Genomic DNA, 23,711 nt, shown 5'->3' on the forward strand with positions numbered 1-23,711 from the left:
TTTTAAAAAATTTAACTGTTTTCACTTTTTAAATAATTAAGGAGTAACTTTCATAAAGCAAGTGCATAAATCTCAATAAATTTTTACATATGGGGTACACCCATATCACCCAGATGAAAATATAGAACATTTTCAGTACCCTACCAGGCTCCTACCCCTCAGTATTCTCACCACCACCTATCTCCTCATCCTTGAGTAACCACTTTTCTGACTTCTATCTCCATTGGATAGTTCTATTAGTTTTGAACTTCATGTAAATGCAGTTGTACACTATGTAGTCTTGTGTCTGACTCTCACACAACATCATATCTGTTAATTTCATATAGGTAGTTTGAGTATATCAGTAATTTGTTCTTTTCCATTGCTGTATAGTTTCAGATGACTATACCACAATTCATCCATTTCTACTATTCATGGCTATTTGGGTGTTTTCAGTTTTTGGCTACTGCAAATAAAGCTGTTGTGAGCATTCTCATACACATCTTTTAGTACAGGGGTCCCCAGTTCCTCCCCCCACGGCCTCTTAGGAACCGGGACGCACAGCAGGAGGTGAGCCACAGGTGAGCCAGCAAAGCTTCCTCTGCCGCTCCCCATGGCTCCCCACTGCTCCCCACCGCCCCCCACCGCCCCCCACCGCTCCCTCTGGCTCCCCATCACTCCCCATGGCTCGCATTACAGCCTGAACCATTCCCCCACCCACCCCGGTCTGTGGAAAAATTGTCTTCCACGAAACCGGTCCCTGGTGCCAAAAAGGATGGGGACCACTGTTTTAGTAGACATAAATACTCATTTCTGTTAGGTATATACCCAGAAGTGTAATTGCTATGTCATAGAATATATATTTAGCTTTGGTAAGCTTTTGCCAAAAGCTGTATATTTTTCTGAACTTACTTTGTACTCTGATAACCTATGATCTACCAAGAACACTCTCATTTCTATTAATAGTCTTTAAAAAAACATTTGGCAAGGGGATCTTATTAGACAAAGAAATAGATTTTGATAGTGATCTATAGAGTAGTGCTATGTAGAAAACTCTTGTTTTTCATGTATTAGTTTATTAATACCAGGTTTCTACTTTGTACTGCTTTGTACATAGATTAATACAAGACACTGTGGGAGAAAGTAATGAAGTATAACTACAGTCCTGCCTAAAGAATCTTATAGTTTAGTCAGGTAGACAAGAGAATGAAAGATAAGCAATATAGTACAATATGCAAGTGATATATGATTTGTATAGACAATATGTGCTCTGGGATGGTGGAGAGCAGTCACTAGACTAGAATGACTGGAAAAGGCTTCGTGGGAGAGAGAAGCCTTCAGATGAGCTTTGGTGAGTAGGTAGAATTGAATTGGAAAGAATGGTTCATCATGAGTGATGTTTTGGGAAAGTGAGAAAAGCTTGTTTTAGGTGTCTAAAATGGCCCGACTGGAATGAAAAATTTCTTAGTTGAGAGTGTTGGGAAGATGGTTGGAAAAGTATGTCATGGTTAAGCTTTGGAGACTTTAAATGTCAGGTTAAGTTCTTGTCTGAGAGCCCAATGTGTAGATTAAATCTACTTTTATTCTCACTCTAAAAGCTCTGATTTATTCATCTTTATCATTATTATTATTATTGTCAAAGCATCAGAATTGTACAAGGTATCTGTCTTTTCTATTGCATTCCCCCTCTCAAGAGCATGAGCTGGACAAGGAGCAAGGTGAAAGAGTTTTACTGGATTTTAGAGAGAAGTAACCCCCCTAAGAGAGGTCTTTATAATTGGAGAGATTTTATTAGTAGTGTTTAATAAAGATTTTAAAGACATAGGGTAGATGATTTTTGACTGGAGAACCTAATTCATTACTTACTTTAAAAAAATCATTTGAGGGCTTCCCTGGTGGCGCACTGGTTGGAGTCCGCCTGCCAGTGCAGGGGGATACGGGTTCGTGCCCTGGTCCAGGAAGATCCCACATGCCGCGGAACGGCTAGGCCTGTGAGCCATGGCCGCTGAGCCTGCATGTCCGGAGCCTGTGCTCCGCAACGGGAGAGGCCACAACAGTGAGAGGCCCGTGTACCGCAAAAAAAAAAAAAAAAAAAATCATTTGAGGTGATTTTCTTTAGGGGTGATAGCTACTTCTGAGAGTACCGCAAAAAAAAAAAAAAAAATCATTTGAGGTGATTTTCTTTAGGGGTGATAGCTACTTCTGAGAGTCCTTTTTTCCCTAATATCTTATGGTAAAGGTTTTTGAAGAATTGTATTTCAAGAACTTTTTTCCCTTCTTCCACATTAGTATCTTCAGATAATAAGAAAGAGATTCCTAATGATGCTTCTGCTGGAAGTGAAAGAGACTCATCAGATATACCACAAAATTGGTCACTACAAGATCATTATAGAATGTATTCACCCATAATATACCAAGCCCTCTGTGAGCATGTGCAGACTCAAATGTCACTGATGAATAACTTGGCTTCAAAGAACAACCCTAAAGGAATTCCTACTGCACCTTGCCACACTGTGTCTGGTTCTGGTTAGTATGAATGACGTTTTAAAAGGCATGATTATAAGCTCTAATTAAGTTGCCTGGTAATTGTATAAGCAGTCTGAGATGTGAATGACTTTTTTTTCCCTTTTCCCTTTTAGAATCTCAGGCATCTCCATATTCTAATTATAGCTTATCCACCTCTACCCCAGTCCAGTTACCTCAGCAACCACCCTGCCCTCCAGTGGTTCATTCTGTGAGTACAGTTTATATACTATATAAGTAGTAATTTGCTTTTAGAAATTGTCATCTTGAGAGAAAATTGAATTTGCTGATTGTATCTTAATGCCCTAGGATGTAAAGACCAATTATTTTTTCAAGTTATTTTGTATTAGAAAAGTTTTACTTATTAATTGGGGGAGGGGGAAAGGGTGAAGGGGGAAAGGGAAAGAGATTACTTGAAAAAAGAAATCACCCATACCTACCACCCAGGCATAATTGCTGTTAACACGTTGATAGAGCATGTTCCAGTTATTTAATTCTCTGTGTAGGTTTTGTTTTCTGGTTTTAATTTGTTAAGTTAGTTTTCTTTTAAAAATATCATCATAATTAAATTTTATAACGTTTTATATACTGCTTTTTTCACTTAACACTTTATTGTAATTTACCTTTTTGAAATTTTTAATAAGTTGTTAATACTCTGTGTAGTGAATATACCATGGTCTGTGTGACTACTCACCTATGGTTAGACATTTAAGGAAGTTTTTACCACTATAACATTTCTCTAAATATATTTGTGCAAAAGCTTTTTCACCTTATTTTCTTACATTGTAATTTCCCAAAGTGGGATTTTGTTTAGTCCCAAAGTAGACTAATTTTTGATGTCTTTAAACCATGTGTGATATTTGTAAACGATCTATTTTAGTCATGGCTTTATAATGTTCCCATATTGCAGAGGCTTTAAAAAGCTAGAATATTGTGCTGAGGGGAAATTCAGTTTATTTACTGGTAATCTGTAACTCTATCCTGCAAATGTCATCTTCTAACATTTTTCGTTTGAATTTATTATAGTTAATGCCTACAAGTCAGTGCTCACATTTTTGAAGGCTTAACTTGTTTTTTTCTTTCTTTAGGAAGTTCAGACTGATGGTGACAACCAGTTTATATCACAAGGTAGAACAATTCCTGTGGACTGTACTGATGATGTTCTAAGGAATTCCTTCAGTACTAGTCTTGGAGTTCCATGTAGCCTGCCCCAAACTGACAAACCAGCTACTCCAACATTTCAGCAGCTGGGTCTTGCTAATGGAATTCTGCCACAACAAAGAGTTCCTAAGGAACCGGACCTACTAAAGGGTTTCCAAACATACACGAAACTGTTGGGTTCTCATCCAGACAGTCAGACTTGCTGCAGCCCCACCCTATTACAGCCAGATTTCTTGGCTATTGAAGAAGAAAAATATGTTAAAGAACAAATTGGAGAGGTTAGAAGTGAAAGAAAGGATTTAAACATACCCGTGCAAGATACAAGAATAAAGGATGTGCAGAATGCAAAAAATGTGAACCAGAGTGCTGAAAAAGTTAGAACTATCAAGTATTTGTTGGGAGAGCTCAAGGCCCTGGTAGCAGAACAAGGTAGATAAAGACTTTCTTTATAATTTTCTGTGGCACGTCATTTATTTTATTTTTTTTATAATTTTAGCATTAATTAATTAATTTTTTTAATTATTTTTTATGGCTGCATTGGGTCTTTCGTTGCTGTGCACAGGCTTCCTCTAGTTGCTGTGAGCAGGGGCTACTCTTTGTTGCAGCGTGTGGGCTTCTGACTGCAGTGGCTTCTCGTTGTGGAGCACGGGCTCTAGGCACACGGGCTTCAGTAGTTGTGGTGCGCATTCTCAGTAGTTGTGGCACGGGCCGTAGAGTGCAGGCTCAGTAGTTGTGGCACATGGGCTTAGTTGCTCCACGGCATGTGGAATCTTCCTGGACCAGGGATCAAACCATGTCCCCTGCATTGGCAGGCAGATTCTTAACCACTGCACCACCAGGAAAGTCCCTGTGGCATGTCATTTAAATTCAGAATAACTGACATGGAGTTTGTGATATTTTCCATAGAAATATGTCTTGTGCTAATGAGGAAATGAATTTTGTCTGTTTTATTCTTATTTTTTAGGTTTTGCTCCTCTTGTTTCCTGTGGATTTGAAATGTGCTAGGGAATATCAAACAGTCTTTTACTTGAAAGTGTGTATTCATTCTGCTTGATTCAAAGGACCTTGAAAAGATTCAACCAGTTATAGAGATAAACTTTAAGGGGTTAGAGGACCCTAAACATGATTAACTCCCTAGAATAGAATGATAATTCTTTCCTATTTTAAAAAGGTGCAGAAAATTTCCTCTCATCATTTCTTTAATAACCAACTGTTATAATGTTTAACAAATCTCACTTTGAGAAGGAACCTAAAACTTTTTATGCCCTTTTAAATTCACTCTTGGGATTTTTTAATTAAATCAAGAAAAATGTCTTGGGTGGAGTTAAGAGACATTTGAGCCAGGTCATATTCATATGTTTTCATTATAGGTGTATATTCTAAATAATGGCTTTCATTTGGAGTGAGTTACAGATTTGTCATCTAGAAAACACAGTAATTAATTGTGGAAGCACTGATTGAATACCTAATATTTGCAGGCTGACAAAAAAAGTACCAAATGTTAAAATTTATCTAAAGGATTGTAGCACTGTTGATCCAGTGGTTTAATATATTAAAATCTCCTATGGTTTTAGACTTTAAGTTTGTTACTATTTTCTTAACCAAATACTTAATCATTGGCAACAATAATAATAGTAACAATATCATTTACTGAGTGCTTACCATGTGCCCAGCACTGTGCTAAGTGTTTTATATGCATTATCTCGTTTAATCCTCACAGCAACCCTATGAGGTACTGTTATTGTCCCCATTTTACAGATGAGGAAACTGAGGCTTGCAGAACAGTATTTCATTTAATCCTCTCAGCAACCCCATGATGTACTGTTGTTATCTCCACTTAACTATGAAGAAACCTAGGCTTCAACAGTTAAGTAATTTGACTAAGGTACATTGCTAGAAAATGGTGGAGCCCAGGTCTCGGCCTCCAATGCTTACAAGTAAAACCCCTCTATGGAGGATTGGTAGAAGTCTGCTCTGTAATTGGGCACAGTTGTTTACTATGTACGTGTAAACATTCCATCAGGGTGTTAAAATACTCATGGAATTGAGTAAATTTTTGTAACTAGCATACACTTTACCTCTTTTGGATATCAGACAGTTAATATTATATTTATCAAATGTTTTCAGTTCACAGAAAATTTGAATAGAAATGAGGGGACAAAAATAAAAGGACAAAAGATCTAAAATCTACCTTCTCCCTGTGGCTGTTTGCCACCTCCCAAACCATCCACTCCCCACAATTAATAACAAAAATGATAACTGCTTTTGATGCTACATCAAATGAAGTGTAGCTGTTTGTGTTAACCTGCTTTATAAAATTAAATAATAAAATCTTATCTTAGTAGACCTTTCCTCAATGTGTTGCCAAATTGAATCACCTAAAGTGAGTTATTTGTTTATGCCAGGATCAAAGGTTGTATTATAAATGTTAATACTGTAATTAATTATAGGAAACCCTTTAGCAATTATAGGAGTCTAATATAGTCTTTTGGTAAATGTGAACTAGGAGATATATATAAACCATCTTCCTACTAGACATTTTAACTGAAAAAATCACTGATATAATTCTGTGACTTAAGATTAATCTTTAGTTTACTGAACTTAATGTCTTTAGAATTCTTTTCAGTAAGGAAATACAGGTGGCAGGAAAGAGGAAAATAGGATTTGTATAATAAATTCATAAATGAGTTGAGTTTGTTTATAGCATGTATGTATATTTCTGAAATATTTTCTTTTTTAGTAATACATATGAATAATCTTATCCAAAAATAATTTATGATATTGTCTTTACTCATTTCTTCTGCCTTTTATAGAAGATTCAGAAATTCAGAGGTTGATTACAGAACTGGAGTTGTATATATCTCTGCTTCCAACAGTAAATGGAAACACAAATATTCAGGTTGAAATAGCACTGGCCATGCAACCACTAAGAAGTGAAAATGCTCATTTACGCAGGTAAGAATTGCTCTTTGAATTTTTTTGTCTCCATGCAAAGATGTCCCGTGGCCAGAACAAAAGTGCCTAATGATATATCTAGGGCTTCATAAGGAAAATAGATATATACTGTCTTACTGTGCTTCTACTTTTTCTTCCCTATTTTCCAAATATTGCTGGCATTCTCTAACTCTTCCGTTACTTCTGCCCACTAGTACATATTTTTTTACATCTGTTATCACTTGGTTGGTAGTGAATGGAGAGGAAAATGAACTACCTCAAGGTATTTATCAGGCCAGTCTAGGCCATACAGTAACAAACTCCAAAATCTCAATGGCATAGCACAGCAGAAGTTTATTTCTCCCTCACACCAAGACCAGCATGGGTCATCTGAGGCTATCCTGTGACTCAGGATTTAGGTTCCCTCCGTCTTAGGATCTACTATCTCAGTATATGTTATTTAGGAAAAAGAGAACATGGATATGGCAAACCAACTCTTACATGCCCTGGCCCAGAAGTATGATAGTCTCACTTCTACTTGTATTTTATAGGCTAAAATGAGGAATATGGCCCTGCCTAATATAAAGATCTGGGACATGAAATTTTCTCATACTTCCATGTATTCCAAAGGAAAGGAGAACCTAATATGGGTGAACACCAGTCACCCCACTACATTCAGACATAGGAAAAAACTCATTTAAATTCTTAGATAATTTTTCTTTTGGCTATCTTAACTTATGTTGATATTATGGCCTTAATTTGTTTAGAAAAGATATAAACCAGAAATACAGAAATCACTTACACGTTATCAATAATATCTTAACTTTGAACATTTCGGTGGTGATCACCAAGGCCCCTGCTCCAGTATCTATCAGTACACTTTGCAGAGGATTGGAGGACACTTTCAGGTGCTTCTGCAGCACTGCAGTGTGTGAGTGTGCCCTGAGAGGGCATTATAGTTGCGTGAGCTATAGACATTGTATCAGATGGGAACTGCAAGGACCTGCATAATTTTAAAAAACTGGAAAGCAACAAAATAGGATTCCTGGTTGGAGGATAGCTTAAATTCATGGATCTGGAGCCTGCAAAGGCACGACACCTAGTGAGATTTACTCGTTTAGGATTATTTCTCTAAAGGTCATTAGTCTTTAGATACTGTGGTATATGGTGGGGTTTCTGGTTTAAATTCTAATAATACTGTCTTTAGTCCTGACCTAAGGGATCCCTGTAATAGCATTAGTTTTTCAAAAGCAACACCAAGTATAAATAATAATAATGGTAATAGCCAATACTACTACTAACATTTATTGAATGTTTCTTATGTGCCAGGCCATAAGACATAATATAATATGTGCCATATATTATCCTTTATATGTCATCTCTTTAAATTCTTACAGCAGCTCTATGAGGTAGGTATTATGTTATTCTTATTCAGATGAGGAAACCAAGGCACAGAGAGGTTATGTAACTTAACCCAAGGTCATATACCTAAGATGTAACAGAGACAAGACTCAAACCTGGCTGGGCAGTTTGATTTGAGTGCATTGATCTTAATTTCTACGCTTCTGCATTGCTTCTGCTAGGAAGTAGAGACTAACTTATTTATGCTTCAGTATTTATGTGTATTTTGTGGAACAAAAGAACATACTGTAATCCATTTAAAATAAACACATATGTTTTTAAAGGTATGACTATCAAATAGTTTCTTAAACAAGCATACTAAAACTTAGTCTCCAGATATTATCTATTTTAACATTGTGACCATGGGAAATATCAGTAGTTGTTATTTATTTATATTCCTTAGAACATTTTAAACTTGCTTTAGGAGCTAATTTATAAGCCACTTAAGAAAATGAGACTTAATACTTTATTGGTCTCTGCTTGTTGTTAATTTTTTTTAAGGGTATTAGTTTAACGTCTCACCTAATTCTTCAGACTTGGCATCAAAGCTTTTTGGCTGTATCCTTAGAGGACAAAGATTAAATAGCATGCTACTGCCATTGTTTACCTGACCTTCTAAAATTGAAATTATTGAAAAATGAGGAATTTGTCAGATACTCTTTTTAGCAGAATGAGATTTCCAGCACAAGTATAGGAATTTTTTTGCCTCTTTGGTAATCTTTATTTGGAAAGAAACATCCATAATCTCCATTACAAGTGAAAGTTGGAATGCATAGGCTTATTCAAAAGTGTTTTTCAGCTTTTTCAATCAAAAAAAATTTTTCTTTCTTTTTTGGGCATTTTGAAACTTCCTGTTCCTTTATGGCCAGAAAACTAATCTTTAAGGACTTTCTTGGTGTTTATTGCCATCTTGTGGCTTAAAAAAAAATAGCTAGGTGCATTATTTCTTTGGCATTTGGGTCTGGGCAGTTTTTATGTGAGACTCCTGACACAGTGCTCAACATTTAGCCTTCCTGGTCCCTACCCATAAAATGTCTGTAGTGCCTTATTCACTGTGACCACCAAAAGGCCTGGCACGTTCCAAACTTTACTGGGTGAGGGCTGTGGGGGTTCCAGTTCAGCTAGAGAGGGACTTTAATATTCAAAGGGCAACTTAGAATTCACGACCATTTCCTCATATTAGACTCAAATATGAGACCATTGTGTACCCACACAGAACAAAAGCTGAAGTGGATGTCAATAGGAGGAGCTGGAGTGTGGCCTTCAGTCTTTTAGCCTGATAATTTGACATATGGTAACATAATTCTTCCAGATGGAAGTTACTAGAGGAAGAATAGATAGTTTGCTTTTATTTCACTTTTTATTTTTAGCTTTTTATTTAGTTTTTGAATTTTATTTATTTTTTTATACAGCAGGTTCTTATTAGTTATCTACTTTATACATATTAGTGTATATATGTCTATCCCAATCTCCCAATTCATCACACCACGACCACCACCCCCTGCCACTTTCCCCCCTTGGTGTCCATACGTTTGTGCTCTACATCTGTGTCTCTATTTCTGCCCTGCAAACCAGTTCATCTGTACCATTTTTCTAGGTTCCACATATATGTATTAATACGCGATATTTGTTTTTCTTTTTCTGACTTACTTCACTCTATATGACAGTCTCTAGATCCATCCATATCTCTACACATGACCCAATTTCGTTCCTTTTTATGGCTGAGTAATATTCCATTGTATATATGTACCACGTCTTCTTTATCCATTTGTCTGTCAATGGGCAATTAGGTTGCTTCCATGTCCTGGCTGTTGTAAATAGTGCTGCAAGGAACATTGGGGTATATGTCTCTGTTTAATTTCTGGTTTTCTCTGGGTATATGCCCAGTAGTGGGATTGCTGGGTCATATGGTAATTCTACTTTTAGTTTTTTTGTTTGTTTTGTTTTTTGGTTTGTTTGTTTGTTTTTGCCATACGCGGGTTTCTCACTGTTGTGGCCTCTCCCGTTGCGGAGCACAGGTTCCGGACGTGTAGGCTCAGTGGCCATGGCTCACGGACCTAGCCATTCCGCGACATGTGGGATCTTCCTGGACCGGGGCACGAACCCGTGTCCCCTGCATCAGCAGGCGGACTTCAACCACTGCACCACCAGGGAAGCCCTATTTTTAGTTTTTAAGGAAACTCCATACTGTTCTCCATAGTAGCTGTATCAATTTACATTCCCACCAACAGTGCAAGAGGGTTCCCTTTTCTCCACACCCTCTCCAGCATTTGTTTGTAGATTTTCTGATGATGTCCATTCTAACAGGTCTGAAGTGATACCTCATTGTAGTTTTGATTTGCATTTCTCAAATAATTAGTGATGTTGAGCAGCTTTTCATGTGCTTCTTGGCCATCTGTATGTCTTCTTTGGAGAAATGTCTATTTACGTCTTCTGCCCATTTTTGGATTGGGTTGTTTGTTTCCTTAATATTGAGCTGCATGAGCTGTTTATATATTTTGGAGATTAATCCTTTGTCCATTGATTCGTTTGCAAATATTTTCTCCCATTCTGAAGGTTGTCTTTTCATCTTGTTTGTAGTTTCCTTTGCTTTTCAAAAGCTTTTAAGTTTCATTAGGTCCCATTTGTTTATTTTTGTTATTTCCATTACTCTAGGAGGTGGATCAAGAAAGATCTTGCTGTGATTTATGTCAAAGAGTGTTCTTCCTATGTTTTCCTCTGAGAGTTTTATAGTATCCGGTATTACATTTAGGTCTCTAATCCATTTTGAGTTTATTTTTGTGTATGGTGTTAGGGAGTGTTCTCATTTCATTCTTTTACATGTAGCTGTCCAGTTTTCCCAGCACCACTTATTGAAGAGACTGTCTTTTCTCCATTGTATATGCTTGCCTCCTTTGTCATAGATTAGTTGACCATAGGTGTGTGGCTTTATCTCTGGGCTTTCTATCCTATTCCATTGATCTATATTTCTGTTTTGGTGCCAGTACTATATTGTCTTGATTATTATAACTTTGTAGTATAGTCTGAAGTCAGGGAGTCAGATTCCTCCAGCTCCCTTTTTTTCCGTCAAGACCGCTTTTGCTATTTTGTGTCTTCTGTGTCTACATTACAAATTTTAAGATTTTTTGTTCTAGTTCTGTAAAAAATGCCCCAGGTAATTTGATAGGGATTGCATTGAATCTGTAGATTGCTTTGGGTCGTATAGTCATTTTCACAATATTGATTCTTCCAATCCAAGAACATAGTATATCTCTCCATCTTTTGGTATCATCTTTAATTTCTTCCATCAGTGTCTTATACTTTTCTGAGTATAGGTCTTTTACCACCTTAGGTAGGTTTATTCCTAGGTATTTTATTCTTTTTGTTGCAGTGGTGAATGGGATTGTTTCCTTAATTTCTCTTTCTGATCTTTCATTGTTAGTGTATAGGAATGCAAGAGATTTCTGCACATTAATTTTGTATCCTGCAACTTTACCAAATTCATTGATAAGCTATAATAGTTTTCTGGTGGCATCTTTAGGATTCTCTATGTATACTATCATGTCATCTGCAAACAGTGACAGTTTGACTTCTTCTTTTCCAGTTTGTATTCCTTTATTTCTTTTTCTTCTCTAATTGCCGTGACTAGGACTTCCAAAGCTATGTTGAATGATAGTGATGAGAGTGGACATCCTTGTCTTGTTCCTGATCTTAGAGGAAATGGTTTCAGTTTTTCACCATTGAGAATGATGTTTGCTTTGGGTTTGTCATGTATGGCCTTTATTATGTTGAGGTAGGTTCCCTCTATGCCCACTTTCTGGAGAGTTTTTATCATAAATGGGTGTTGAATTTTGTCAAAAGCTTTTTCTGCATCTATTGAAATGATCATATGGTTTTTATTCTTCAATTTGTTAATATGGTGTATCACATTGATTGATTTGTGTATATTGAAGAATCCTTGCATCCCTGGTATAAATCCCACTTGATCATGGTGTATGATCCTTTTAATGTGCTGTTGGATTCTGTTTGCTAGTATTTTGTTGAAGATTTTGGCATCTATATTCATCAGTGATACTGGTCTGTCATTTTCTTTTTTTGTAGAATCTTTGTCTGGTTTTGGTATCAGGGTGATGGTGGCCTCATAGAATGAGTTTGGGAGTGTTCCTTCCTCTGCAGTTTTTTGGAAGAGTTTGTGAAGGATGGGTGTTAGCTCTTCTCTAAATGATTGATAAAATTCACCTGTGAAGCCATCTGGTCCTGGACTTCTGTTTGTTGGAAGATTTTTAATCACAGTTTCAATTTCATTATTTGTGATTTGTCTGTTCATATTTTCTATTTCTTCCTGGTTCAGTCTTGGAAGGTTATAACTTTCTAAGAATTTGTCCATTTCTTCCAGGTTGTCCATTTTATTGGCATAGAGTTGCTTGTAGTAGTCTCTTAGCATGCTTTGTATTTCTGCAGTGTCTGTTGTAACTTCTCCTTTTTCATTTCTAATTTTATTGATTTGAGTCCTCTCCCTTGTTTTCTTGATGAATCTGGCTAATGGTTTATCAATATTGTTTATCTTCTCAAAGAACTAGCTTTTAGTTTTATTGATCTTTGCTATTGTAGTCTTTGTTTCTATTTCATTTATTTCTGCTCAGATCTTTATGATTTCTTTCCTTCTGCTAACTTAGGGCTTTGTTTGTTCTTCTTTCTCTAGTTTCTTTAGTTGTATGGTTAGATTGTTTATTTGAGATGTTTGTTGTTTCTTGAGGTAGGATTGTATTGCTATAAACCTGCCTCTTAGAACAGCTTTTGCTGCATCCCATAGGTTTTGGCTCGTGATGTTTTCATTGTCAGTTATCTCTAGGTATTTTTTTTATTTCCTCTTTGATTTCTTCAGTGATCTCTTGGTTATTTAGTAATGTATTGTTTAGCCTCCATGTGTTTGTGTTTTTCCCCTGTAATTGATTTCTAATCTCATAGCGTTGTGGTCAGAAAAGAGCCTTGATATGATTTGAATTTTCTTAAATTTACCGAGGCTTCATTTGTTACGCAAGATGTGATTTATACTGGAGAATGTTCTGTGCGCATTTGAGAAGAAAGTGTAATATGCTGTTTTTGGATGGAATGCCCTATAAATATCAATTAAATCTATCTGGTCTATTGTGTCATTTAAAGCTTGTGTTTCCTTATTAATTTTCTGTTTGGATGATCTGTCCATTGGTGTAAGTGCGGTGTTAAAGTCCCCCACTGTTGTGTTACTGTCGATTTCCTCTTTTAGAGCTGTTAGCAGTTGCCTTATGTATTGAGGTGCTCCTATGTTGGATGCATATATATTTATAATTGTTATATCTTCTTCTTGGATTGATCCCTTGATCATTACGTAGTGTCCTTCCTTGTCTCTTGTAACATTCTTTATTTTAAAGTCTATTTTATCTGATATGAATATTGCTACTCCAGCTTTCTTTTGATTTCCATTTGCATGGAATATCTTTTTCCATCCTGTCACTTTCAATCTGTATGTGTCCCTAGGTCTGAAGTGGGTCTCTTGTAGACAGCGTATAGATGGGTCTTGTTTTTATATCCATTCAGCAAGTCTGCGTCTTTTGGTTGGAGCATTTTATCCATTTACCTTTAAGGTAATTATCAATATTTATGTTCCTGTTACCATTTTCTTAATTGTTTTGGGTTTGTTTTTGTAGGTCCTTTTCTTCTCTTGTGTTTCCCACTGAGAGAATTTCCTTCAACATTTGTTGTAGAGCTGGTTTTGTGGTGCTGAATTCTCTTAGCTTTTGCTTGTCTGTAAAGCTTTTTATTTCTCCACCGAATCTGAATGAGATCTTTGCCCGGTACAGTAATCTTGGTTGTAGGTTCTTCTCTTTCATCACTTTAAATATGTCATGCCACTCCCTTCTGGCTTGTAGAGTTTCTGCTGAGAAATCAGCTGTTAACCTTATGAGAGTTCCATTGTATGTTATTTGTTGTTTTTCCCTTGTTGTTTTCAGTAATTTTTCTTTGTCTTTAATTTTTGTCAATTTCATTACTTTGTGTCTTGGCGTCTTTCTCCTTGGGTTTATCCTGCTTGGGACTCTCTGCGCGTCCTAGACTTGGGTGGCTATTTCCTTTCCCATTTTAGGGAAGTTTTCGACTATAATGTCCTCAAATATTTTTTCAGGTCCTTTCTCTCTCTCTTCTCCTTCTGCGACCCCTATAATGTGAATGTTGTTACGTTTAATGTTGTGCCAGAGGTCTCTTAGGCAGTCTTCATTTCTTTTCATTCTTTTTTCTTTATTCTCTTCTGTGGCAGTGAATTCCACCATTCTGTCTTGCAGGTCACTTATCCATTCTTCTGCCTCAGTTATTCTGCTATTGATTCCTTCTAGTGTAGTTTTCATTTCAGTTATTTTATTGTTCATCTCTGTTTGTTTGTTCTTTAATTCTTCTAGGTCTTTGTTAAACGTTTCTTGCATCTTCTTAATCTTTGCCTCCATTCTTTTTCCGTGGTCCTGGATCATCTTCGTTATTATTATTCTGAATTCTTTTTCGTTAAGGTTGCCTATCTCCACTTCATTTAGTTGTTTTTCTGGGGTTTTATCTTGTTCTTTCATCTGGTACATAGCCCTCTGTCTTTTCATCTTGTCTATCTTTCTATGAATGTGGTTTCTGTTCCACAGGCTGCAGGATTGTAGTTCTTCTTGCTTCTGCTGTCTGCCCTCTGGTGGATGAGGCTATCTGAAAGGCTTGTGCAAGTTTCCTGATGGGAGGGACTGGTGGTGGGTAGTTGGCTGTTGCTCTGGTAGGCAGAGCTAAGTAAAACTTTAATCCTCTTGTCTGCTAATGGGTGGGGCTGAGTCACCTCCCTGTTGGTTGTTTGGCCTGAGGCGACCCAACACTGGAGCCTACCCGGGCTCTTTGGTGGGGCTAATGGTGGACTCTGGGAGGGCTCATGCCAAGGAGTGCTTCCCAGAACTTCTGCTGCCAGTGTCCTTGTCCCTTGGTGAGCCACAGCTGCCCCCCATCTCTTGCAGGAGACCCTCCAACACTAGCAGGTAGGTCTGGTTCAGTCTCCTCTGGGGTCACTGCTCCTTCCCCTGGGTCCTGATGCACACACTAATTTGTGTGTGCCCTCCACGAGTGGAGTCTCTGTTTCCCCCAGTCCTGTCAAAGTCCTGCAATGAAATCCCACTAGCCTGCAAAGTCTGATTCTCTAGGAATTCCTCCTCCCATTGCTGGATCCTGATGTTGGGAATCCTGACACGGGGCTCAGAACCTTCACTCCAGTGGGTGGACTTCTGTGGTATAAGTGTTCTCCAGTTTGTGAGTCACCCACCCAGCAGTTATGGGATTTGATTGTATTGTGATTGCACCCCTCCTACCGTGTTATTATGGCTTCTCCTTTGTCTTTGGATGTGGGGTATCTTTTTTGGTGAGTTCCAGTGTCTTCCTGTCAATGGCTATTCAGCAGTTATTTGTGATTCCAGTGCTCTTGCAAGAGGGGGTGAGGTGAGAGCACATCGTTCTACTCTGCCATCTTGAACCAATCTGTCACTTTATTTTTAGTTAGAAAATGTAATGGGAGAGCCAATGAGTTAAGAATTAGATATGCTGGATGTATCATTTAGACCATCTGGAGACGTGTATGGTATGATCCAGGATAGAAACAGACTTGGGAGTTATTCACTGACCACATTTTTATTGAGCATTTACTACAGGTCTGGCACTGTGTAGACACTGGAGACAATAATAATTAAAAGCAAGTGATTTGTTTTCAGCGTGTAAGTGGTAAATTACCCAAGAAGGTATAGAGTGTGAACAAAGCCAAAGGGGAATTGCTGGGGAACAACAGCTTTTTAAGGAAAGAACACAGGAAGAGGAGCCTGTGAAAGAAACCCAAGAAGGAACAAGTAGAGAAGGATCAGGAAAACTGGGAGAGAGCGATACCACAAAAGCTGGGAAGAAAGAATTTACGGAAGGGGAGAGATGTTTGTATAACATTCAAAATAAACAAATTGACAAAAGGGACAAAGGTAGGTCAAGAATAAACATCACAAGGCAGTTCACACGAAGAAAACCCAGGAAAACTTGAAACAGTATTCTATAGGTTCAAGGAAATTAAATATACTGGAGTCTCTCTTAGAAGCAGGAAGACAGAGATTGAAAAGAGAGAGTGCTTAAAGAAGAAGAGACAGTAAGAGGAGAAGAAAACTGGATTAGGTGACCTTGGAAAAATAAGAAAGCTAAAAATTACAGAAATGAAAGCCCTGTTAGAAACAAATAAATTAACACCAAACAAACATCAAGTCAGGGATAATGTATTTCATTAGAACCTAAGCAGGGGACTTTCCTGGTGGTTCAGTGGTAACGAATCTGCCTTCCAATGCTGGGGACGCAGGTTTGATCCAGTTGGGGAACTAAGATCCCACACACTGCGGGGCAACTAAGCCCCCGTGCCACAGCTACTGAGCTCGCACACCTCAATGAGAGAGCCCGCATGCCGCAACCTACAGAGTCTACACTCCCTGGAGCCTGCACATCACAACTAAAGAGAAAACCTGCATGCCCCAACTAGAGAGAAAACCCCGCGTACCACAACTAGAGAGAAGCCCACACGCCACAACAAAGACCCCGTGTACCACAACGAAAGATCCTCAATGAAGACCCCATGTGCTGCAACTAAGACCTAATGCAGCAAAAAAAATAAAGAAATAAAAAAGAAGCTAAGCAATATGAAGGCTGAATTTTGTTGTTGTTTTGTTGGTTTTTGTGTTTTGCTTCCCCCCCCAAATATTTCTGTTTCAGTTGCTACTAAATTCATAGTTCACTGTCTCCTGTAAGCCTTATCTTATTTCTCTTTATAAACCCCTTAAATATTTTTTATTAATTTATTTTTATTGCAGTAAAATATGACATAATATTTATTTTTTAACTACTTGTAAGTGTACGTTGCATTAAACGCATTCACAATACTGTGTACCCATGACCACTGTTTGTACGTAAAACTTTTTCATCCCCAGCATAAACCCTGTGCCCACTAAAAGTAACTCCCCTTCTCCCTTGCCCCCAGCCCCTGATAACCTCTATGCTCTTTTTTGTCTCAATGAATTTGAGAAGGCTGAATTTTTGTCTTTTTTGTTTGCTGCTGTATTTCTAGTGCCGAGAATTGTGCCTAGCACTCACTCTAATAAATACTTGTTAAATGACTGAATGCGTGGTGGATAAGCTTCAAGAAATCATACCAAAAAAATAGAGAAAGATTGATCTAAAAATTATTTTTAAGAACATGATATACATGGAAGAGAAACAAAAGAGATGCAAAATTGGCATAGTGTTCCTGCAAAAGAGAAGAGAACGAATAGATTAAATATTAAAAGATAGATAAATAAAGGGAAACTTACTAATCTAAAGATCTGTGGCAGCAGATCAATAGGGTATAGAAGTTCTCAGAAAAACTATGCAAAACGATCAATACCAAGACATGCTGGTGAAGTTACTACACCTTGAGGACAAAAAAATTTAGCTTTTACAGACGCTCAAAAGAAAAAGCAAATCATAAGGAGAAAAATATCAGATTGGCCTCAGCCTTTTCACAGCAATATTAATTGTCAGAAGATTATAGAACATCATTTACAAAGTTCTAAGGGAAAAGAAGATATGTGGTCCAGTGATCCTTTTAGTGTAAAGGTAATAGTCATATTCTAAAGTGTGGGAAAACTTAGGAAATATAGCACCCTTGGCCTCCTTTTGAAACAAAGATTCTTGAATGGCAAAGTCTAGTCAACCAAGAGCTGAGTTCAGGTAAAGGAGTAGATTAGAGATGAACATTGAATCTATACATAGAACTAAAACAACTGAAATTATGGGCTCAGAATAGACTGTTAGTAATCTTGACAGTAAAAATTCCAAAATCAATGTTTTTCATATCCTATTTCCTTTAGGCTGTTTACGAATAATTTTTAAAAATTTATTTTACTGAGGTATAGTTGATTTACAATGTTGTGTCAGTTTCTGCTGCACAGCAAAGTGATTCAGTTATGTATATACATTCTTTTTCATATTCTTTTCCATTATGAAAAGTAAACTTAAATATAATACATAATACTTTTAAATAGCATGTGTAACATTATCCATTTTTAAAAGACTTTTATTTATTATCATGTATCATTTTTATAGAACAATCATTTTTTAAAAGTCCGGCCCAAAAACTGGGAATGAGAGGGAAGAGAGTAGCTAGTGGTACAATTAGGTTGGAGGGAATGTTTTCCTAAATATGGGAGCAGTTTTATTATGCTTCTCAGCTCAGGCCCATGAACTTGTAAAAGAGAAGAGGAGAGAAGAATCTGACCAGGGACATACAGAATTGTCAGGGAAAGCGTCTGTCACACACTTGGTGTGTACAAGGACCTGCTGTTTTTCTGGAAAATATCAGAAGAAGCACTCCAGTTGGAGTTATGGGTTACCAGTCTATGCTGCCTTTTCTAAATCTGCCCTCTTTGTTGTAAAGGAGAAACCTTTTCAGAAAAGCTGAATTTTATTAAAACAAAAATGAAATCATGTTATACTATTGTTCTGTAGCTTGTTTTTTTCACTATATAAGGTCTCTTGGAAATCTTTCCATGACAGTCTCTTTATTTATTTATTTTTAATAAATTTATTTATTTTTATTTTTGGCTGCGTTGGGTCTTCGTTGCTGTGTGTGGGCTTTCTCTAGTTGCGGCGAGCGGGGGCTACTCTTCGTTGCGGTGCACAGGCTTCTCATTGCGGTGGCTTCTCTTGTTGCGGAGTACAGGCTCTAGGCATGTGGGCTTCCATAGTTGTGGCATGCAGGCTCAGTAGTTGTGGCTTGCAGGCTCTAGAGCACAGGCTCAGTAGTTGTGGCGCACAGGCTTAGTTGCTCCACAGCATGTGGGATCGTCCCGGACCAGGGCTCAAACCCGTGTCCCATGCATTGGCAGGTGGATTCTTAACCACTGCGCCACCAGGGAAGCCAGTCTCTTTTTTTAAATACCTGTGTATTAGTATTTCATAGTATGGATATATCATAATTTATGTAGTATTTTGTTTCCAACGTCTATTAAATACTGCTGTTGAGAACATCCTTATATATATCTACAAGATTATAGATGATTTTGCACATATAGAACTATTTCTGAGGCTAGATAACTTAGAGCTGGAATTATTTTGTCACAGATTTTGAACATTTTACATTTGTTGGATAATGCCAAATTGACATCCAAAATGGTTACACCAGTAGACTCCCACCAATTGAAATAATCCCTTTCCCTATACCGTCACCAACAAAAAGTGTTATTTCCTTTCATTTTTGTCAATCCTGTGGCCATAAAATATCTCCTGTTTTAAATTTGCATTTCTTCATATTAGTGAAGCTGAGCATTTTTCATATGCTTATTGGCCATTTCTGTTTCTTATGTGAATTGCCCATTCTTATCGTTTGTCACATTTTATTGCCCTTCTTCCTGATTTGTAGGAGTTCTTAAATGTTACAGACCCTTTGTCTGTTATATTTTGATGTAGTTAAATCCGTCGTTTTTTTCCTTGGTGGTTGCTGGATTTTGAGTCTTGCTTAGGAATGCCCTTCCCACTTTTTAAGATTATGTAGATTTCCACCTAAAACTTGTATAGTTAAGTTTTGTTCATTTTTATATTTTATGTTTAGCTCTTTAATCCATTCTGAATTAATACATACAAATGATGTGAGGTAGGATCTATAATTTTAGATTTTGTAACAATAATACTTTAGTTCTGATTATTTCCAGGTAAGTAATTCTGGAAAGATACCAGAGATACATTTTTTTAACTATTAACTTCTTAGAAGTAAACACTTCCTTTTGTATGTTCCTATTTGTGAAGCAGCTACATATTGTGAAGTTCATTTTGGGAAAGAGTTGCTGCTTATTAGCATTCTCTTTACTTAATGACATTAACTTTTACATCTAATAAATTAGTAGAAGCATAAATTTGTGTTTTCCAATTTTTACAGTGCATGACAAGCCAAGCAGATAGATGTCTGATAGCAGTCGGTCCCTATAGGTATTCTGGTTCGTAGTTATGACAGATCTTTTAAAAAGTAGATAATTACTACAGTAATAAAAATACTTCCTGGGAAGGAAGACAGAAGAAGAAAATAGCAAGAGGAGACAGAAATGAAAGAAATAGAAACAAACAACGAAATCACTGAAAAGGGAACAAAAAAGGGAAGGGGAAAAATAAGTTAACCTTTTTCTAGTGAGGGGTGGTTTTATGCTATCCCAGACAATCTTTTAAAAATTATCTCAGGCCTTCTAATAATAGCAGTAGTGTGGTTTTGTTGCTTTGTTTATTTTGTTTTTGTCTTATATTTGGGGGATAAAATGGAGTTCTGCTGTTCTAGCCACTATTTGTGTTGTCTATTTTAATAGGCTGTCAAATGTATACTGTTAAATGAGCTTGGGATTCTTGCATTCATGTTTCTTCATTATTTCATTTAGGCAATTGAGAATTTTGAACCAGCAACTTAGAGAACGAGAAAAAACTCAAAAGTCATCTGGTTCTCTGGAATGCAACCTTGAATGTAGGTAAAAGAACTTAAGAACTGATGGTAAATTCTTTGTGGCTCTGGAGATGTTGATAAAGAATTGAACTTTCTTAATTACTTTGTGTTAAGTGGACTTTTTGTTAAGAATCAACATGAAAAAAGTAAGAATAATACTCATTAAAATTTAAAATAGTGCAGAAACACAAAAATAAAAGATTCATGCTGTGAATTCCCAATAATACCTCTATTTTTAAAATTTATTTATTTATATTTGGCTGCATTGGGTCTTCATTGCTGCTCACAGGCTTTCTCTAGTTGCGGCAAGCAGAGGCTACTCTTCGTTGTGGTGCGCGGGCTTCTCATTGTGATGGTTTCTCTTGTTGCAGAGCACGGGCTCGAGGAGTGCAAGCTTCAGTAGTTGTGGCACGAGGGCTCAGTAGTTGTGGCTCAGGGGCTCTAGAGCACAGGCTCAGTAGTTGTGGCACACGGGCTTAGTTGCTCCGTGGCATGTGGGACCTTCCCAGACCAGGGCTCGAACCCCTGTCTCCTGCATTGGCAGGCGGATTCTTACCCACTGCGCCACCAGGGAAGTCCCAATACCTCTATTTTTTTTAAAAAAGACTGTATTTCCTTTCACATATCTCCTGTTCATATATAATTGATTTATTTCATAAATACTGCGTATCTACTAACAGATGGGCACTAATAGAACTATATATGTACTTCTTTTGTGAAAATGAGATTACACTGTATATACTCCTGCAGCTTGTATTTATTCACTTAATATGTAGTGGACATTTTTCTCTATCAAAATATATAAATATGTTTCTTTCTGTTTAAGAACTGTGTAGATATTCTGTTTATGTAGTTCTGTCATAATGTATTTAAAGTCCTCCGCCGATAGATATCTAGGTACTTTCCCCATTTTCCCAGTACAGATAATCCTGCAATGAAAATCCTTGTACAAATATCTTTGTGCACATGTGTGACTGTTTTTGTAGATTATAGCCGTAGAATTTCTGAGTCAAAGGGTATAATATATACTGTTGCAGTTTTGACAGATATTGCCAAGTTGTCCGTATGGATCACAGAGCTTAAAGTAAAAGAAAAGAAAAAAAAAAAAACTAATAGTACTAGAGGAGAAGATAAGAACTTTTTTTGTATTCTTAGGAACTTTTCCTAAGCCCAACAAAAACTCACATGCTACAAAGGAAAGATTGATAAAGCATGTCCCAGAAATCTTTTTCATTTTATGCACAACAAAATTATAAATACATTCAAAAAGCATCAACAAAATGGGGAAATTTTTTTTGTGTGATATGACAAAGGCTTGATTTTCCTAATATATAAAAATATCTCTTACAAAGAAATTTTAAAAATATGAGCACCCAACAGAACACGCACTTCATAAACGCATTCAACTTCACCAGAGTAATTTTGGAAAAGATCACTCTGGTTCCATTATGAATAAACCATGGGGATGGGTGGGAGAGAGGAGGCCAAGATGGAAAGTGAGATCAGTGGTTGCCATTCTAAGCAGCCTATCTCTTTTTATTCTCTACCATCTCCCTTCTTGTTGCCTTGAGAGCATGTATTACTATTCATAATTACTTGTTTGCTATCAGCTCCATGAGAGCAGGAACCATGTCTCTGTTGTTCACCACTGTATGCCCAGATTCCACTTCACTCAAGGCTGCAACTGTTAAATGAAAGGTGCCATTTTATAGCCATTAGAAAGAATGTGATAGGTCTGTGTGCTGATACATAACAATCTTATGGAGGGGGGAAAAGGGAAGGTTAGAAACTACGGGTATAGTATGATTCATTTATGCTTAAATATATGTTATATGCAAAAGTATTTTCCAGAAGGATATCAAAGTTAATATTGCTTGCTTCTTGGGGGAGAGTGGAGGTGGGGTGGGAAGGGAGACTTTTCATTGAGACTCATTTGGTATCATTGGTATTTCATGGTGTTTGAATTTTTTTTACTTTGTATATATATTATTTTTTTGTTAAAAAAGGTAAAAAAATTAATGCCTGAAATATCAATTGGAGAAGAAAGATATGACTTCTGCCAATCAGTTTTTTTAAATACATTTAGTATTTACATAGAACTGCTCAAGCATATAATTGTTAAGCAAAATCAATAAATTCTAAGCCTTTTCTTTTTAAAAAAACAGCTTTTCCAGGTTTGTGGGTTTTAATCTGGGGTAATAATTATTTGATCGATTTTGTCTTACAGTGTTTTCTCTTCAATCATTGAACAAGTCACTGCAAAATCAATTACAGGAGTCACTAAAGAGCCAAGAATTACTACAGAGTAAAAATGAAGAGCTTTTAAAAGTGATAGAAAGTCAGAAAGATGAAAACAAAAAGTTTGCTGGTATATTTAAAGAGAAAGATCAAACTTTACTTGAAAATAAACAGCAATTTGACATTGAGACAACAAGAATGAAAATTGGTATGTGTTTGAAATACAGTTATGGTCACTTTTTAAAAAGTAATAGGGGGCTTCCCTGGTGGCGCAGTGGTTGAGAGTCCGCCTGCCGATGCAGGGGACACGGGTTCGTGCCCCAGTCCGGGAAGATCCCACATGCCGCGGAGCAGCTGGGCCCATGAGCCATGGCCACTGAGCCTGTGCGTCCGGAGCCTGTGCTCCACAGCGGGAGAGGCCACAACAGTGAGAGGCCCGCGTACCGCAAAAAAAAAAAAAAAAAGTAATAGGGAAACTAAAACTTTTCCGTTGTTTTAGAATTGGAGGAAGCTTTAGTCAATGTGAAAAGCTGCCGGTTTAAGTTAGAAGCTGCAGAAAAGGAAAATCAGATTTTGGGAATAACATTACGTCAGCGTGATGCTGAGGTGACTCGACTTAGAGAATTAACCAGGTAATATTGACATCATTTGAATAACTTATGCCTTTTATTAGATGTATTTATGAACTTCAAAATAATTTTGGACCTGCTTTCTTACCCCTACCCTTTTCTCAATGTTTTTGCTAATTTCTAATGATGTTTTCTTCTGTTCCAGTTAAGATAAATTCCAAACATGGCTAACTGCTTTTTTAAACCATGTGAAAAGGCCTCTGATGAGGAGCTAAAGACTTATTTGGCAAAATGGTTAAGAGCTCTCTGAAGCCAGAGAAACCTGAGTGGAATCCTAGCTCTACCATGTATTAGCTGTATGACTCTGAGCAAGATAGTTAACCTTTCTAAACCTT

At 37.1% G+C, this 23,711-nt stretch overlaps 1 protein-coding gene across 7 annotated transcripts in view; it reads left to right on the top strand.

The window, feature by feature from the left end:
* Nucleotides 1-23,711, top strand: part of CCDC14 (coiled-coil domain containing 14) — a 44,655-nt gene that overhangs the window by 13,857 nt on the left and 7,087 nt on the right. For 6 of the 7 annotated variants that reach the window (XR_010943694.1, XM_067738665.1, XM_067738668.1 and 3 more), the window contains 7 exons: nucleotides 2,269-2,505; nucleotides 2,619-2,713; nucleotides 3,591-4,092; nucleotides 6,477-6,618; nucleotides 20,448-20,530; nucleotides 22,737-22,955; nucleotides 23,247-23,379. Coding sequence is in view for 6 of the 7 variants with exons in the window: in XM_067738665.1 (XP_067594766.1) it covers nucleotides 2,269-2,505; nucleotides 2,619-2,713; nucleotides 3,591-4,092; nucleotides 6,477-6,618; nucleotides 20,448-20,530; nucleotides 22,737-22,955; nucleotides 23,247-23,379 (1,411 nt within the window). In the remaining variant the exon portion in view is untranslated. The remainder of the gene's footprint in view (nucleotides 1-2,268; nucleotides 2,506-2,618; nucleotides 2,714-3,590; nucleotides 4,093-6,476; nucleotides 6,619-20,447; nucleotides 20,531-22,736; nucleotides 22,956-23,246; nucleotides 23,380-23,711) is intronic. The other variant, XM_067738666.1, reaches the window with a different exon arrangement.

The sequence above is a fragment of the Pseudorca crassidens genome, chromosome 5 (assembly GCF_039906515.1).
Source record: "Pseudorca crassidens isolate mPseCra1 chromosome 5, mPseCra1.hap1, whole genome shotgun sequence".
In the NCBI taxonomy this organism is placed as follows: domain Eukaryota; kingdom Metazoa; phylum Chordata; class Mammalia; order Artiodactyla; family Delphinidae; genus Pseudorca; species Pseudorca crassidens.